This window comes from Anomaloglossus baeobatrachus, chromosome 5, assembly GCF_048569485.1.
Source record: "Anomaloglossus baeobatrachus isolate aAnoBae1 chromosome 5, aAnoBae1.hap1, whole genome shotgun sequence".
Lineage (NCBI taxonomy): Eukaryota > Metazoa > Chordata > Amphibia > Anura > Aromobatidae > Anomaloglossus > Anomaloglossus baeobatrachus.
The window spans coordinates 302,600,155-302,619,489 of NC_134357.1; the positions used below are offsets into that span (position 1 = coordinate 302,600,155).

At 48.5% G+C, this 19,335-nt stretch overlaps 1 protein-coding gene across 1 annotated transcript in view; it reads right to left on the reverse strand.

The window, feature by feature from the left end:
- LOC142312750 (polycystin-1-like) overlaps window positions 1-19,335 on the reverse strand; it is a 258,417-nt gene that overhangs the window by 112,828 nt on the left and 126,254 nt on the right. Inside the window, exons 22-25 of the mRNA XM_075351738.1 lie at window positions 17,756-17,897; window positions 2,816-3,370; window positions 1,912-2,071; window positions 862-1,114 (exon numbers count right to left, since the gene is read on the reverse strand). Of these exons, the coding sequence (XP_075207853.1) occupies window positions 862-1,114; window positions 1,912-2,071; window positions 2,816-3,370; window positions 17,756-17,897 (1,110 nt within the window). The remainder of the gene's footprint in view (window positions 1-861; window positions 1,115-1,911; window positions 2,072-2,815; window positions 3,371-17,755; window positions 17,898-19,335) is intronic.

Here is a 19,335-nt window from a genome sequence, read left to right on the forward strand (position 1 = left end):
CTATACTACAATAGACCCACTTCCTTCCAATGGGCACTTCAGGTTTACAGGCCCTCATGCACGTCTCTATCCAGGGACAACGTGGAGCCTCCCAATTTTTGGCTGCCCTGCCTAAGGGCTATACTACAATAGACCCACTTCCTTCCAATGGGCACTTCAGGTTTACAGGCCCTCATGCACGTCTGTATGCAGGGTCATTGGTGAACCTCAAAATTTTGGACTGCCCTGGCAAAGGAAAATACTACAAAGACTCAGTTCCTCAAAATGGGCACATTAGACTCAGAGGCCTTTATGTACGTCTCTTCTCAGGGACATCGGAGTGCCACACAATGTTTTACGTAAAATCTTTCATGTATTGATCTCAAAAAGTAACATACATTAGCTCTATCTCACTATTGGGTATGTGCCCTTAACATTTCTGCCATGAAAATTCATTTTGGTGTCATTTTGGAAGGTTTTCTGGTGAGTCCGTAAAAATGGCGTAAAACGCGGACAAAATTGTTCACAGCTGTGACTTTTGAGTGATAAATGCTTCAAGGGGTCTTCCCCATGCTGTTGCCATGTCATTTGAGCACTCTTCGGAGACTTTTGTGCCATTTTTAGGGTTTCTACATGCTGCCGGTGGTCATTTCACAAAAATACTCGGGTCTCCCATAGGATAACATTGGGCTCGTTGCTCGGGCCGAGTACACGAGTATCTTGGGAGGCTCGGCCCGAGCTTCGAGCACCCGAGCTTTTTAGTACTCGCTCATCACTATAAATAACCTGTTAAGAAAACTGGACTGTGTTTTATAGAAGGAACCACTCCAGCATGCAATGCACTGGTTTAGGTCTGCATATGCATACCCTGAATATACTTACAGGAGGAAGCAAAATAAGTTGATGTGGAGGCACAAATATACTGGCTCCAAATAGTGTAAGATGGTTAGTTTGGCAAACAGCCTCATGAGGTAGGCTAGCATTACTGGGGGTCACTCCTTCTGTCCTCCATGTCTGGCTCGGCATATCAAAGTACTGGCACAGGCTTGAGAAGAGGCTGACAGACACATTGACTGGGATGGTAGAAAGCAGACTAGTGACATTGACTTGATACTCAAGCATTGATATTGGCCAGCTGAAAAGAAGCAAAAATACGTACAAATAAGTACATCTATAAATGTAGACATAAATAGAAAGGAGACGTAGATGCACTTTTGACTATATATCACAAGTTGTAGCTAGGATTTCCTTCCTTGAGGGCAAAAATTCAGGCCCTGAGTTATCATTTGTGAGATTTTTTAAATCAATTTCCTTTTATGTCTGGTGATATACAAGTTCCTGCTTTTGGTGCAAATTCATCAAAATGGCATATATTCATGAATTTGGCGCAAAGTCATAAATGGGCTTTTTTCCTGTATTGAAATGTTTTTTTGCTACTCGGTGTCAAAAGTTGCAAAAATTACAACAGAAATATTGACGTAGCAGGTGGGGACTGGAGTAAAGTTGTACCAAATTTTGTGACTTTTTGAACAGTTACAATAGATGAATTTATAATCACTAAACTCTGCCCACAAAGCGGGAAACAAACAAAAAAACAATGGGTGAGCACATATAAATTAGACATAATGAAGGCGCAAATAGAGTAATGCTTCGGGTGCAAAGAAAAATAAGTGCAAAACACACAAAACTAGAGAAAATACAAGCGAAAAGGCAATGATGAATCTAGGCCTCAGTTTAATGTCATACCTGTATGTAAATACACTGGCCAAGTCAGACTGGCTTATTGGCATCTACTGGTCATCCAGCATCTGGGGCACATGTTCTGCCAATCTCTCAAAGCTATGCTCTTGTATCCATAATAATTAGAATTATGCAAAAATTCTCAAAATCATAAATAACATGCTGCAATACTGATAAAGCTGAAATATTTACCTCCATTCACTCGGGAGCAGAAGACTAAGATTTTGTTCCAAATCTTGTGTAAGAGTTAATCTAAACACATGACTCTTTTCTGTGTCAGATTCATTAGAAGGATAAATGGGTTCATATGAAATTAGCAGCTCTGGAGACTCTTCGAGAGACCAGTTTGACCCTAAACAATCAAAAACATTTATAAACACGTAATCAAATTAGTCAAATTCCTTTTAGACAATGAAATCACCAAGATCAGCCCCTGGATGGCAGACATGGGGGACAATCCTAACTGCACTAACTAGTCAGTGACACTTGTGCATACAACTGTAATAGATGGAGTCCATTGATGTAGACCTCCATCTTTTAGCTGGTAATCATTCACCATGGAAAGAGTGATGGTGGTGATTGAATATCTAACTACCAATTCACTAAATGTGAGACCTTAAAATTGGCTCCAAATTTCTTCTGCAACACGACAATAACCAAAAACATATAACCAATGTCATTAATAACTATCTTCATTATCTTCAGCATAAATAAGCAGAAAGTGTCCCGGAAGAGATAGTATGGCACCCACAGAGCCTTAATCTGAATATCATGGACTCTATGTGGGTTATATGACAAGAAAGAAGGATTTGGGCAAATCTACACCTACACAAGATCTGTGGTTATTTCACTATGATGTTTAGAAAAACCCTCTTGCAGAATTCTTTCAAAAACTCTGAAACTGTACATAGAAAAATTGATGCTTTGATACTGTTATGAAGGCAAAGTATAGGTGAACTAAATATTGATTTGATACTATTAACACTTCTATGCTTAAAGCATTCTTACTTTGTAACAATTTTCCACACCTACCCAAACCCTTTGTACAATATGGTACATGGGCAAAAACAATCTTTACATATACAGTACCACTCACCATTTATTATAGACACCATGATATACAGATGCACTCCTGTAGAGCTATGTGTCCTCCCTTCGACAGTTACTGTAAAGTTAGCAGAACCTTTTGGCACTAAGAAGACTGATATAGGGCTCAGATCAACTTTTTTCTTTAGAGGCATCCTCAACTTAATGGAAGCATCTATTGGAAGGTCTTTAACTGGTACAGAGTCTCCTCTTGGTGATGTAAATTCCAAAGCCACCAATTGGGAGGTCATAGTAATATTCGGGAAAAATGCACCAGGAAAAGGGTTATAGTCCAGCTCGATAAAGAATTGTATAAATTCATTGCTGTCCAGCAAATTATTTGGCAGAGCTTGTAGCTTTGATATGTGGCACAAGGAGGATGTAGAAGAGCACAGAAGTTTCTCAGGGTGAACTTTTGCTACTTGTATTTTAATTCCAGGAACATTAACTAACAAAGGTTCTTCCCCTGCCATGTGTGATCTTCCAAGAGTTATTGTAAAATCCCGGGTCAGGTTAAATGCAAAAAGAGAAAGAGCATCAGAATATTGGGCAGCCATAACTTCACCTGAAATACAGTTATGAAGAAAGTTATTGATAGACTCAACATATTCTTGACCCCAAGGTTTACTTATATCTACAGGGAGTTGATGTTAGATTCTTTGAGTTAAAGTTTATAATGTCAAGAGTCAAGACAATGATTATAATAATATAATTATTGATCATAAACTTTAACCATCTTATAAGGTTGAAAACATGTAAACCCAATAAACAGTTATAGGGCAGTTTATTATACCTACCTAATTTTTTTCAGGGACATACAAATGCACTGTAATGTTGACTACAGTACTATTTATTAGGAGCCTAGTTGTTACTTGTCTGTTTGCCTCCAAAGGACACCAAAACTCTTCACTCAGATCCACCATGCAATAGCTAATTTGTCACACGGTCTAAACTCGCCGAGTGTCATTGCGGCATCAGACGCTCTTCAAACCACAGACTCTGACACTCCTCACTATATCTTCTCTGGTGCTTCGGAGTTGGTTGCACAGGAAGGCTCAGGCGTCGACCAGCTGTGTGCCCATTTAGTTATCGTATTAGCAGGAGTTAATTTCTGCTAGTCTGCAGGTTACCTTTTGGATCACATGTTGCAGGAGACCTCAAAAATATTTCCAGAATCTGCCCTTTCCTAAACTCCCAATCTATGAAAATGCTATTACATGCCCTCATAATCTCTCGCCTCGATTACAGCATCATCCTCCTCTATAGCCTCCCTACTAATTCTTTCACACCTCTCCAGTCCATCGTTAACTCTGCTGCCTGACCGATCAACCTTATTCCTCGCTATTCCACCACTTCTCCCCTATGCAAATCCCTTCATAGGCTCCCAATTTCCCACCATATCCAATTTAAACTACTAACACTGACTTATAAAGCCATCCATAATGTGTCTCCTCCTTAAATATCCAAACTAATCTCCCAATATACTCCAACACGTAATCTCCGGTCCTCCTAAAATCTCCTTCTCTCCTCCACACTTATTCACTCCTCACCTAACTGCCTCAAAGAGTTCTCCCGAGTATCCCTGTCTTCTGAAATTTGCTGCCTCAACACATCAGCTTGCTAGAATTGTTTGAAGCTTGCTGGACTTGCAAGCTTCAAATGGAACTTGATCTCAGGTGACGTCATTTAACTCAGTGATTTCAGCTCAGGTGGGGTCACTGAGTTCATTGAGGTCCCCTGAGGTCAGCTAACATGCGGTCACAGGTGGAGGGCCATTGGAACCTCCAGCTGTGCCTGCAACTTACCTGAGTAAATAATTTTAAAAAAATGGCATACGGTTCCCCCCAATTTTGATACCCAGACATGATAAAGCCTGGCAGCTGTGGACTGGTACCCATGTTTATTGAGCTTCCCAGCCTAAAAATAGCAGCCTGCAGCTGCCCAGGATTTCTAGATCCATTAGATGTGATAATCCCGGCACTTTACCCGACTCTTTCCGATTGCCCTGGTGCAATGGCAATTGAGGTAATAAGGGGTTAATCACAGCTCGCAGCTGCGACTAAGCCCTAGCTTAGTAATGGGAGGCATCTATGAGACCCCCATACTAAACTGTAAGTGAAAATAAATAAATACAAATACCGAAAAAATCCTTTATTTGAAATAAAATGCAAAAACTCCTCCCTCTTTCACCACTTTATTAACCCCTAAAAGACCCAGGTCTGACATAATCCGCACGAAGACCCACAAAAATTCCTGCTCTGCTATATCTGAAGTAACAGCATGCGGCTATAAAACATGTCTGAACACTGTAACATCAGGCAAAGACTGAGCCGCAGAGATAAGCAGTGACATCACTCAAGTTATTTGCGGTCACAGGTGGAGATTTCCACTGCCCTCCACATGTGACCATAGGTAACCTGACCTCAGGAGACCTCAATGAACTCTCACTGAGTTCACAGACCTGCATCTCCTGGCAGAAAACTGTGTTTTATTTGCCAAGATATGCAGATTCGGTGATACATTTTTTACACCATATTCCTGTACCCAAAATACACCTCCTGGCAAAAATATGCATCACTACTGCATGCGGTATGATGTAGTAATGATACAAATTTTTGCCAGGAGGTGTAGATTGTCTGCAGTAATATGGTGTAATAAATTAACACACCAAATCTGCATCTCTTGGCAAAGAAAATTCACAAAAATGATATTGATGCCGTTTGGGTGCAGTTTGCAGTTTTCTTACAGGAGGTGCAAATTTGGTGCTAAAATCTGGTGAAGACATTTTAACAACAAATTTGCATCATTTAGAAGAAAACTGCACAGAAAAAGCATCAACTGTTTTTTTGTGCATTTTTTTGCCAAGTGATGCAGATTTGGTGCTGAAATTTTAGATTGGGTGTAGATTGGGTGCCTTAATATGGTGTAAAAATTTCAGCACTAAATCTGCATCTCTTGGCAAAAAAAAAACAAAAACAAACAGTTTTCTGCCAGGAGATGCAGGTCTGTGAACTCAATGAGAGTTCATTGAAGTCACCTGAGCTCAGGTTACCTGTGGTCACAGGTGAAGGGCCATGGAAACCTCCAGCTATGGTCATAACTAACCTGAGAAAAGTCACCGCTGATCTCGCAGCTCATTCATTCTGTACCTGAAGCTCACAGCATTCGGGCATGTTCCATGATAGTGCGCTGTGGCTTCAGTAATGTAGCAGAGCTGGAATCATCGGACCTTATGCGGATTACGTCGGATCTGCAAGGGTGTTTTAGGGGTTAATAAAGTGGTGAAAAAGGATGTTTTTTTGTCTATTTCAAAAATGATTTTTTCGGTGTTTATTTACTTTCACTTATAGATTAGTAATGGGGGGGTCTCATAGACTCCTCTCACTACTAATCTAGAGCTTAGTGGCAGCTGTGGACTCTTATGGCTCTTATTAATGCCTAACGCCTTATTACCCTGATTGCCACCGCACCAGGGCAATCGGGAAGAGCTGGGTAAAATGCTGGGATCGTGGCATCTATTGGATGCGACAATCCTGGGCGGCTGCAGGCTGCTACTTTTAGGCTGGGGTATGGTCAATAAGCACATGTCTCCCGAGCCTGAGAATACCAGCCCCCATCTGTCGGGCATTATCTTGGCTGAATTTCAAAATTGGTCGGAACCGCACGTCATTTTCTTTAATTAATTAATAATTGTTTATTTATTTAAATATTTTTTCTTCAAAAAAGAAGTTGCATGCATACCAAGATAAACCCACAGCTAGGGGCTGCAGCCTGTTGCCATATGCTTTATCTGTGCTGGTATCAATACCGGGGGGAACTCTACGCCAAATATTTTATTTATTTATCACCAGTATAAGGACACTTAATTACAGACGCTGTCCTAGAGGGTGGGGGAGTGGTCAATAAGCAGCCAGTCAGAGACACCAGTGGAACTGGAAAGCAGTGAGTATGCATTAGGGATAATTATCAGACCCGGAAGTAGCATGCAGCAGCGGGGACTTGGTAAGTATGAACTGGTTTAACACTTTTTTTAATTTTTTTCTTTTACAGCCCCCTCCCCCCTACACCATTTTCCAACACATCACTTTTGCCTTCCATTAAATTGAATGGGTTCAGCTAGGATTGACGATCTGATCAACAATCTTAAGCCTGCTTTACACGTTGCAATTTTGCATACGATATCGAATGCGATTTGCAACGCCCCCCATCGTATGTATGGCACGTTCAATTTGTTGAACGTGCTGCACAAACTATTAACCCCCGTCAAACGTACTTACCTACCATACGACCTCGATGTGGGCAGTGAACGTCCACTTCCTGGAGTGGGAGGGACGTTTGGCGTCACATCGACGTCACGCGGCAGCCGGCCAATAGAAGCGGAGGGGCGGAGCTGAGCGGGACATAAACATCCCGCCCACCTCCTTCCTTCCGCATTGTGGGCCAGGAGCCGCAGGACACTGGTAAGATCTGTTCATCGTTCCCGGGGTGTCACACACTGCAATGTGTGCTACCCCGGGTACGATGAACAATCTGACGTGCAATTCTAGAGAAAAGTACGATGTGTATGCGATGAACGTTTTACCATTCAATCGCAATCGCACGTACCTGTCACACACTGCAATGTACCTTACGATGCCGGATGTGCGTCACTTACGACGTGACCCCGCCGACACATTGTAAGATACATTGCAGCGTGTAAAGCAGGCTTTAGGCAAGCTTGGCGATCCTGACCAATTCGATCTGATCCTTGGCAGGATCGCTTATCTCTAATCACTTCTGACTTCATATCTGGAATTAGCATATTCAAATTATGTAAGATCAGTGAAATAATCAATACATTTCTGGACCTCTATGGTTTACGATTTATTTTTATGTTTGGATTGGATGGGTTATTGCCAAAATCTACTGAGCAACTCATGTTATTATCACATTTACAAATAGATTTTCCTTGAAAATAGGTGATGTGTTCAATACTTACACTGACAAGCAAAAGGTTAACAATGTTTTGAACTTTTGAATTTACGACTCCATATCTCACCATCCACCACAGCTTCAAATGTGAGACTACCTTCATTTTATAGACAATCATCTTGGCTATCTTACATATAAATTTGACTTGCAACTATTTACCATATGATTAGTTATGCAGATTCTTGTCATATCACTACAGTATTACTATTTTGCTCCTGGTGGTGGGAACATCTTTTTCTTCCTGAACACTACAAATTACAACCTGTTCTTATATTCCGTAATAACTCAATGTGTTGTTAGGTTGATTCCCAGGCAAAACGTCACTAGTTCGAATCGAGGAACAGCCTTGAAGAAGATTTCGCAAGAAAAGAGAAACAGCATCATCCAGCTCATCGACACTCGACAGTGGTCTCTCAGCCAAGAAAATTGCTAAAATTCATCATGTGTGTGGTATAACAGTTGAAAGAATAAGAAATTAAGTCCACCCATTCATTCAAATGCCAAGATGTGGATGTCCATGCAAAATATTGTAGTCAACAAGATAGCTCATTAAAAGGTCTATCAGATCTGACTCGACAATTACGGCAGTGTAGGTGGCTTGTATGTTTCGTAATAGTGAAATCACAGACATCCATGCAATTCAGGTCTCAAATAGTGGCCCTGTGGCGCCCATGAGGCTTCAGTTGCCACAGGGTACTGCACCTCACCAGAGGTGCAGTATTCATCCCGGGTAAGTAAGAGGTCATTGCCGGTAACCACCACAATCCACACAACACACAGACAGCTTGGAGGTGAGCCAGATAATTAAGTAGGTGGATGGAGCAAGCAGCACAGAGAGAGAGGGAAGTAGTGAGTCAGCAGTTTCTGAGCAGACAGTCTGAGGAGGGAGAAGGAAGCGCAGCTGCAGGAGAGGGGTCCTGGGGATGGGAGGCTGGAGGAATTTGTCCCAGGAACAGAAGTGAGTATAGAAGGGGACACCTCTTGCAATGACGGCTCCTATTTTAGCCGCACACCACAGGTGGCGTCACAAATAATTAATATCCCCTTCATCCTCCCCCCATTTCTTGTCACCGCCGGGGTCACGGAACCTGGCCTGGCAGCTGTGACATCCCAAACCTCCCTATACCAGCTCAGTGACGAGTAACCCCTGAGACCCCATGGGCGCGTCAACTTTGGCGTCACAAACAGGATCTCGTGCCCGGAACCACGAGTACACTGCGCCTTCAAGAACTGTATAAAACACATATTCTAAAAACAACCGTCGCGTGCTATCGTGGGCGGAAACCCAGCAGAGTGCGTGAAAGGGAACCCCACCCCCGCAGCGGTGAGGAGTTAACTCCAGATTTCCCCAAAAAAACAGGGGGCAAGAACATGTTGAACCAGGAGAAAAAAGTTCCTGCGCAGGATATGGACCAGGTGCGAGCCATGGCAACCAGTAACCTGGAATGCTCTTGTCGCGGGCGGAGGGGTTGGGAACACCGCTCGCCTGGGAATCACTGGCGCTCGGGTCCGGTGCTGCTGCTCCTCGGTGGCTCGAGCACGGGGCCGGACCCGGGGGGGGCTCGAGCAGCGCCTCCTTGCCCACGAGTGAAAAGGGGAGGTTGGTTTGTGGTGGGATGTCGGTCGTGACGCCACCCACGGGGTTGTGGTGATGGTTGGGCACCACCGCTGCTGGTGACAGGGTTTCCCGGGAGTGATGGCGGTGAGCAGCTGAGGTGTTGGCCCCTCCGTGGGTAGGGGTTGTTGGTCCCGGGGCCCCGGTTGGGGAGTAGGGAGGAGGGTATAGGTGCAGGTGCAGGGACCGGATGCGGTGAGGCAGCGTGGGCGCAAGTGCAGGGTTGCGGTGCAGCGCGGTGCCAGATGGCACTGTTGTACTCACTCAGACACAGAAGGACAGAGTCTCTAGTAAACCAAATGGCTGGATGGACGGGGCCCGCAGCCGGCTGCGGTGTTCTCACTCTCCCCGGACGGGTTGATGGTGGCTGTCGTTTCCTGCACCTGTATGTGTGTTTGACTCCTATGGCTTCCCATGTGTAGTCCGCTCCCCGGCGTGTACGTGTCGGGAGAGCCCGTTTTGCCCGCAGGCGCTGGCCCTTGGATCTCTGGGCCTTGGCGGTGGCTCTTATCCGGACGGATTGGGCTGTTGCCTTCTAACGGGACTTGGTTTGGAATGAACCCCTGGGGTCCAGACCGCAATCAGAGAATTTGACCTTTACGGCGGCTTCCGAGCCTAGTCGGGGTCTGAGTACCCTGCCTTGGTGCTTGGCTTCAATCTGCTCCCTGGCTCGGTACCGGCGGGCCACCGTCCGACCCCGGTCCTACGGTTCCGCTGACCTCCGCCAACTCCTGCAGATGGCCACCACCGTCTGCTGACCTTGCTGATTGTGCCTGGGCTCCGACCCAGACACACACAGACTTCACTCCTCTCACTTCCACTGTCTACTACAATCTCTACTGTCTTTTCCCGCCTCCAGGCCTGTGAACTCCTCGGTGGGCGGGGCTAACTGCCTGGCTCTGCCCCACCTGGCGTGGACATCTACCCTGAAGGGTGGCAACAAGGATTTTGATTGACTGATGTACCTGGCCGGGGGAGGGGGTGTGTGGGTGTTGTTAGTGTACTGTGACCCCTGGGGTCCAGGGCATCACACTCCCCCTTGGTAAAACGCAGACCATCCGCGGGCTGCCCGTCCATCACCGGTTTTATTTTCTGAATAGATAAATAACAGAGTAAAACAAACGGTAAGCATTTTTTTTTTTTTTTTAATCGTCCCTGACGGGAGGCATGTTACTTCAACGTTGCAAAAAGTGGTAAAACATTTTTAATAACAACGGACGGGTCCCAGATCTTTCGCTTTCCCACCCAAACAACCTAAACCTTGATGCTGCCCCTAAGAAGCGGGCAGCACCCCTTTTCCCCAGTCCGGAAAACAAAACCTGGTTCAGGTTGCCCAAGCGGGAACGGGTACGGTGTTTCGCACCCGACTGTCATTCAGGGGGCCCCACGTCCAGGGGGACCCCTGACCCTGGAGGATGGTCACCGGTCCCGTTGGTGACCGGACCCCAGCCTGCTCAGCTGCGGGTCCTCCCTCCAACCTGCCTCTCCGGAGGCAGTTAACGGAACTCCAGCCCAGAATTATTTACAAGCCCACAAGTTCGTGGGTGGCCTGCTAGTTCTCGGCCGTGTTCATGAGCAGTTTCTCATGTGGGCAAGGGCTTTCAGGAAAACATGTAACTTAGGGTCCCAACGGGGACAACAGCTCTGCTGCAATGGGGTTCCGCTGCCAATCACTTAAGGTCGCCTTCCTCATACGCCTCCAGCTCCACATCCGGATGGTACGGTGGGGAGGGGACTGGGGCCACCTCGGGACACTGCGGCTTTCTCTTTCCTTCACATCAAGGGCGAACCAGCCCCTCTCCCCGCAGTGTCGGGTGTATGTCACCAGATCACCCGGTTGCAGGTCACGGCCAGGGTGGCCCGTTGGGAGATGGGAATTTACATCTCTGCGGGCTACAAAGATTTCGGCCTCCAGGCCCGGCTCATAGATGAATCCATACCCTCGCTGGGGATCGAACCGTCTGACCTGGCCCTCGTAGATTGGGCCCCGCACCCGGTAGGTGGCGTATCGGAGATTATCTTTTTCCCAGATTGTGCGGGCCAGCACTTCGGATCTCTGCTGCTCCCTGGCGGCAATATTGCGGCCCAGCTGGCTCGGCTGCCTATCCCAAAATGGAGCACCTGCGTACCCCTGCTGTGCGCGGGTCGGCCCCCGCCGGATCTCCCCCATACCGGCTACGACCGATACCCTCGCTGGGAAGTCCTGCGGTGACGTGGCCTGGGATGCTGCTTTGCACCGGCGACCTGGCGCTTCCTCAGCCGAGGTGTGGGTTTCAGGGATGGCAGGCCTCACCTGCTGGGCTCTCCTGCTGGCGGCCTCCACTACTTCAGCGGCCAGGCGGACTGCCGGAGCCGGGACTCTCTTGGGCGCAGTCACTTCCGAGACCGGTGGCTTAACCTCACGGATGGACACCTCCCGAGGGACCTTCCACGGTAATGGGATCGGTGCAGGTTGCTCATTTGGTCGTCCACAGGCTGCGCTTACAGGCTTTTCCTCAGGGGCGGGAGAGTTGGACTCCACTGCTGGTGTTGGGGGCAGCAGACTGATTGGTGGGGCAGCGACAACCGATACAGGTGGCTGGGGAGGCAGCAGGGTGAACGGGCACAGACAGGGCCCCTCAGCCGCAGCGACCGGTCCATCCGGGACACAGGGGCGTGGGTCGCTTACCCACTCCTCCAGCACTGACTCCGCCTCACATTTCCGCACAGCCGCCGCCACCTCCTCCGTTTCGGCCGCCCATCGCTCCATTAGGAACCGGACTTAAGCCTGCAGGCGGCAACACATCTGCGCTGTCCGGGCCTCAACCCACACCACTGTTCCTAGCGCGGGCTCCGGGATCTCAGGATTGCCGGACGGGACGGACATCTTGCACGGATGCTTCCAGGAACCGGATGAATGGCAGAGTCCTGGCGTCCCTGCCCTTTATCCCTTCGGTTACATGTGGCAGGCCTTCACCCGCACCCCCTTGGTTCTCTCCGGCACCTCCTCTCGGGGGCAGGGCTTCACTTTTTGCACCTTCCCTGCTCGGGGAAGACGACTCGAGCGGGAACTCTTCGCGCCCAAGATGGCGGACTTTCAAATTTTTCTGCCGGACACCGCTGGCGGGGACTGCAAGGCGCACTTCTACTGGTAAGTAGATGGGTAGGATCCTGTTTGTGACGCCAAGTTGTCGCAGGCAGAGGGGTTGGGAACGCCACTCGCCTGGGAATCGCTGGCGCTCGGGTCCGGTGCTGCTGCTCCTCGGTGGCTCGAGCTTGGGGCCGGATCCGGGGGGGGCTCGAGCAGCGCCTCCTCACCCACGATTGAAAAGGGGAGGTTTGTTTGTGGTGGGATGTCGGTCATGACGCCACCCACGGGGTTGTGGTGATGGTTGGGCACCACCGCTACTGGTGACGGGGTTTCCCGGGAGCGATGGCGGAGAGCAGCTGAGGTGTTGCCCCCTCCGTGGGTAGGGGTTGTTGGTCCCGGGGCCCCGGTTGGGGAGTAGGGAGGAGGGTATAGGTGCAGGGGCCGGATGCGGTGAGGCAGCGTGGGCGCAGGGTTGCGGTGCAGCGCGGTGCCGGATGGCACTGTTGTACTCACTCAGACACAGAAGGACAGAGTCTCTGGTAAACCAAATGGCTGGATGGACGGGGCCCGCAGCCGGCTGCGGTGTTCTCACTCTCCCCGGATGGGTTGATGGTGGCTGTCGTTTCCTGCACCTGTATGTGTGTTTGACTCCTTTGGCTTCCCACGGGTAGTCCGCTCCCCGGCATGTACGTGTCGGGAGAGCCCATTTTGCCCGCAGGCGCTGGCCCTTGGATCTCTGGCTCTTGGCGGTGGCTCTTATCCGGACGGATTGGGCTGTTGCCTTCTAACGGGACTTAATTAGGAATGAACCCCTGAGGTCCAGACCGCAATCAGAGAATTTGACCTTTACGGCGGCTTCCGAGCCTAGTCGGGGTCTGAGTACCCTGCCTTGGTGCTTGGCTTCAATCTGCTCCCCGGTTCGGTACCGGCGGGCCACCGCCCGACCCCGGTCCTATGGTTCTGCTGACCTCTGCCAACTCCTGCAGACGGCCACCACCGTCTGCTGACCTTGCTGATTGTGCCTGGGCTCCGACCCAGACACACACAGACTTCACTCCTCTCACTTCCACTGTCTACTACAATCTCTACTGTCTTTTCCTGCCTCCAGGCCTGTGAACTCCTCGGTAGGCGGGGCCAACCACCTGGCTCCGCCCCACCTGGTGTGGACATCAACCCTGGAGGGTGACAACAAGGATTTTGATTGACTGATGTACCTGGCCGGGGGAGGGGGTGTGTGGGTGTTGTTAGTGTACTGTGACCCCTGGGGTCCAGGGCATCACACTCTCCTGGCTGTGCAGCTGCAATGCCGGTAACGCGGCCCGCACTAAAACCAGAGCTCATAAAAGAGGAGATGTTGGAGCTCACACCAAAGACTGCATCCTGCGACCAGGAGACACAGACTCATGTTCTCAGTTACGGCATGCCCGAGCATGTGAACTACCCTGAACTGGGAAGCCGCAGACTCGAAGCCAACAAAGAGTAAAAGTGTTGAAATAAAGGTCCTGTAAATAGTTGAATCATACTGCATAGTATTTGCTCTTAAAGTGAAAAGTGTGTCGAAATGGACATCTGGGCCACTGGACTACGTGTGACCAGGACTACCCTGTAAATAGTCAGCACCTGTTGTGCTCCCTAGCAGAATTAATACGACCACAGGACCCAAAAACCTGTCGCGCGTGCAGAAATAACGAAGAGTGGTCTAGAACGCTCTGTAACACACCCAGCGCCTACATTGGGGGTTTGAGGCAGGTTCCTCATATTGCTGGGTGTTTTTTTTTGTTTTTTTTTCCTAACTTGTTGCACTTGATCAAGAGCAGTACAAGGTGCAAAAAGCCAAAGTTTTGTTGTATTTTATGATACTAAGGGTTTTATCTGTCTTAATGTAGAAAATGTAAGAGTTTGTAGTGTTCAAGAAACCATGCCTCCCACAAAGGGAAGAAATGTTAATGTTTTACAACATCACAAAATTTTGCAGTCATAACCATTGTATTGTTTTCTTTCCAGCCCGCGGATGTGCTGGGATTCGCTGTGGAGGAGTGTGGTCCCCCTGAGGCTTCAGTCGCCACAGGGTACTGCACCTCATCAGAAGTGCAGTATTCATCCCGGGTAAGGAAGAGGTCATTGCCGGTAACCACCACAATCCACACAACCAGCTTGGAGGTGAGCTAAATAATTAAGAAGGTGGGTGGAGCGAGCAGCACAGAGAGAGGGAAGTAGTAAGTCATCAGTTTCTGAGAAGACAGTCTGAGTAAGAAAGAAGCAGAGCTGTAGGAGAGGGGTCCTGGGGACAGGAGGCTGGAGAAGTCCCAGGACCAGGAGTGAGTACAGAAGGGAGAGAAAGGTGACAGACACACACACAGAGACAGTTACGTAAGGAGAAGGAACAAGTGAGATGTGGGGAGAACACGGTCACTGAGGGGAGAGCTGCGCCATAGCTCCCTCAGGACCGAGCGCACAGAAAACAGGGTGCGAAACCCTAGGCTGGTGGGAACTTCACGTTCCACCAGCAGAATCTGCCAGGCAGAAGATTTCAAGTCTTCTGGCCCACCTAAAGTGCCCGGGGTACAGCAGCATATAGAGCCAGGAGTCGTGACAAAAGAGGGTCACCAGTAATGGACTTGTGCTGCTTGCCATACGGGACAGGAACGGAGCCAATCCAAGGACTCGGGTCCCAGCGACTCACACAACACAGAGCAAGTAGGAAGGACTAACAAAAAGAAACACCGGTTCCGGCCTCAGAACCATCCGGGATCGGCTGGAGCCCATAACAGCGGAGTCCAGCAGTCCAAAGGTGGTGACATCTCAGTGAGTAAAGAACTTTGATTGCAACCCCTGTGTCTCTCCCTTTCTTCACCGCCTCAAACCCTGCGCTCCACTGACAGATTACTACTACTCCCAACCTCACTGGAGCGTGAGCTCTGCCTTTGGAGAGCTGTACCAACTTAGCTGCGCTACCATCTGCCCCAGAGGACACCTCTTGCAGCAATAGCTGCTATTTTAGCCGCACACGACAGGTGGCATCACCAATAACTACTATCCCCATCATCCACCCCCATTTCTTGACACCGCCGGGGTCATGGAACCGGGCCTGGCCGCTGTGACCTACCAAACCTCCCTACACCGACCCAGCGACGAGTAACTCCCCAGACTCCGTGGTCATGTCAGCCCAAAAAAAGGTAATGAAGCCTCAACTTCAATGAGAAGCGTTGCCTTGAGTTTGTCAAAAAGTATGAAAAGTGGACAGTAGAAGATTGGAAAAGGATGATTTGAAGTGATGAGATGAAAGTTAATAGACTAGGCTCTGATGACCGCAAATGGGTCTGGAAGAAACAAGGGGAAAAGGGGCAAACGGATGAAGAAATGGAAGGAATTGTCAAATTCGGTGAAGGAAGTTTGATGATATGGGGCTGTTTTACATTCAAAGGCATTAGATACCTGACAATGATTGATGGTGGTCTCAATGCTGAGCTATATGCGAGAATCCTACAAGAAGAATTAGGGGTACTTTGCACGTTGCGACATCGCTAATGCGATATCGTCGGGGTCAAATCGAAAGTGGCGCATATCCGGCGCTGGTAATGACTTTGCAGCATGTAAAGCCTAGATGCGCCGATAAACGATCGCAAAAGCGTCGAAAATCGGTGATCTGTGTAGCGTCGGTCATTTTCATAATGTCGTACCAATAGGAGATACGATGTTGTTCCTCCTTCCTGCGGCACCACACATCGCTGTGTGTGAAGCCGCAGGAGCGAGAAACATCTCCTTACCTGCCTCCACCGGCTATGTGGAAGGAAGGAGGTGGGCGGGATGTTTACGTCCCGCTCATCTCCGCCCCTCCGCTTCTATTGGCCGCCTGCCGTGTGATATTGTTGTGATGCCGCACGACCCGCCCCCTTAGGAAGGAGGCGGGTCGCCGGCCAGAGCGACGTCGCAGGGCAGGTAAGTGCGTGTGAAGCTGCCGTAGCGATATTGTTCGCTACGGCAGCTATCACAAGATATCGCATGTGCGACGCGGGCGGGTACTATCGCGCTCGGCATCGCTAGCCGATGCTAGCGATGTCGCAACGTGCAAAGTACCCCATACTGTGCATACTTGAGTACCATGGGTATGAAAAGAACGACATAGTGTTCTAGCAGGACAACATCTTGAAACATATGTCAAGATTGGCAAAGAAATGTTTCAATGACAATGAAGTATAGGCTGCTTTACACGCAGCGACATCGCTAGCGATGTTGCTCGTGAAATCACCCGCCTCCGTCGTTTGTGCATCACAGGCAAATCGCTGCCCATGGCGCACAATATCGCTAGGACGCGTCACACATACTTACCTTCCTAGCGACGTCGCTGTGGGCAGCGAACAACCTCTTTTTTAAGGGGGAGGTTCGTGCGCCGTCACAGAGACGTCACACAGCGGCCCGCCAATAGAAGCGGAGGGGCGGAGACCAGCCGCATTAACGACACGCCCACCTCATTGTCAGCAGGACGCAGGTATGTTGTTGTTCGTCGTTCCCGGGGTGTCACACGTAGCAATGTGTGCTGCCTCAGGAACGGCGAACAACCTGCGTCCAGCACCAGCAACGATATTTGGGAAATGAACAACGTGTCAACGATCAATGATGAGGGGAGTATTTTTGTGCGTCACGAATTCCGTGACCCCAGCGATATCTCATTAGCGATGTCGTTGCGTGTAAAGCGGCCTTAAAGGTGCTGGATTGGCCCACACAGACCTCAACCCAATCGAACACTTTTGGGTAGAGTTGAAATAAAAGCTGTATACATACCTAAGTGAGTTGACCAGTATGCACCAACATTGGGAACGTATTGAAGAGACCTGGCATCAGATTTCGGTCGCAACATGCTTGAATCTGATTGAGAGCATGCCCAGAAGGATTCATGCAGTGTTAAAAGCCAAAGGTGGATTTGCAAAATACTAACAAAATAATAAAAATGTTAATTTAGATTTTTAGGAGTAAAATGGTAACAATGCAGTGACATAGCTGCAAGTAAAAGTTATGTATGAGATCGCCAACATGAATGTCTATAAAATGAAGGTAGTCTCACATTCGAAGCTCTTGTGGATGATGAGATATGGAGCCACCTAAAAGTTAAAAGTACAAACCATTGTTTCCCTTTTGCTCATCAGTTTATTTTACCCGCTGTACAGTATATAGAGTATATATGGAGTCTAAATTACCGTATATTTTTTTTTCTCTAATTTTTCATTATCCAATTGAAATGCCTTATGTCTTTTGACATTATTATGTTTCTTGATGTTTCTAGTAGTTCCTCTTACCAAGCACAGTGAGAATATTTTCTTGAATGTCAGTTTCAACCCTTTGGCCCTTGTTGCCTTCTATATTCATCACATGGATCATTTTCTCAGTGAAGTTCAGAACCTTGAGAAGCACTGCTTTATCCAACTCCAATTGATGGTCCTTTTGGTTATATCCATGGTGACATAATTAATAAGATGGAAAAAAAGCCATAACTTAATGTGATCACACCTATTCTCTTGCTAGGCAGACAATATTAAAAGAAACAATGTAATATAGAGCTATGGACATGTGAATAAAGGGAGTTGTGCACAGCAGAGACTGGGCAGAAGGACACCTTGCTGGAGTTGTATAAGGAGCTTCATACATGATAGCTGCCAGCCAAATGAGACTTCTGCTGATCCTCCGGCTGGTGGATATCTCACTCATCCATACACTGGAAAGCTTCAAGTGTTCTCGTGAGAGTATTGCTGCAAACCCGTCTGGCAGCAGCTTATCTCAGGGAGAACAAAAGGATCTTTAATCCGAAATAAAGGTGGTGTCACACACAGCGACAGCGACAATGACGTCGCTGCTACGTCACCATTTTCTGTGACGTAGCAGCGACGTCCCGTCGCTGTCGCTGTGTGTGACATCCAGCAACGAGCTGGCCCCTGCTGTGAGGTCGCCGCTCGTTGCTGAATGTCCTGCTTCATTTTTTGCTCGTCGCTCTCCCGCTGTGAAGCACACATCGCTGTGTGTGACAGCGAGAGAGCGACGAACTGAAGCGAGCAGGGAGCAGGAGCCGGCGTCTGGCAGCCTGCGGTAAGCTGTAACCAAGGTAAACATCGGTTAACCAAGGGAAGCCCTTTCCTTGGTTACCCGATATTTACTTTAGTTACAGCGTCCGCCGCTCTCACGCTGCCAGTGCTGGCTCCCTGCACACGTAGCTGAAGTACACATCGGGTTAATTACCCAATGTGTAGTCCAGCTACGTGAGCAGGGAGCCGGCACTGGCAGCGTGAGAGCACACCGCTTAGCGCTGGCTCCCTGCACACGTAGCCGGAGCCGGTGTACACATCGGCTGGGCTACCCTGGCTAGGAGAGCAGAGAGCCAGCGCTAAGCGTGTGCGTTGGTAACCAAGGTAAATATCGGGTAATGGTTATCCGATATTTACCTTAGTTACCTTAGTTACCAAGTGCAGCATGGCTTCCACAGCGACGCGTGTCGTTATGATCGCTGCTGCGTCTGCTGTGTTTGACAGCTAAGCAGCAACTTACTAGGTCGCTGTTGAGTCACAGAAAATGGTGAGGTAACAGCGACGTCGCTGTCGCTATGTGTGAACCCAGCTTTAGACATGTTACATCCTTATCAGAGGAGAGTCAAGAGGTCACCATACACACTAGTGTTGGCAAAGCCCGCTAATATGTGTATGGAGAAGGCACTAAAAAGTAAATCGATTCAAGAAGCGAGGACAAGTTAAGCCTGCTTTACACGTTACGATTAAGCATACGATATCGTATGCGATCGTAACCGCCCCCATCGTGTGTGCGGTACGTTCAAATTGTTGAACGTGTTGCACAAACGATTATTTGCTGTCACGCGTACTTACCTTCCATA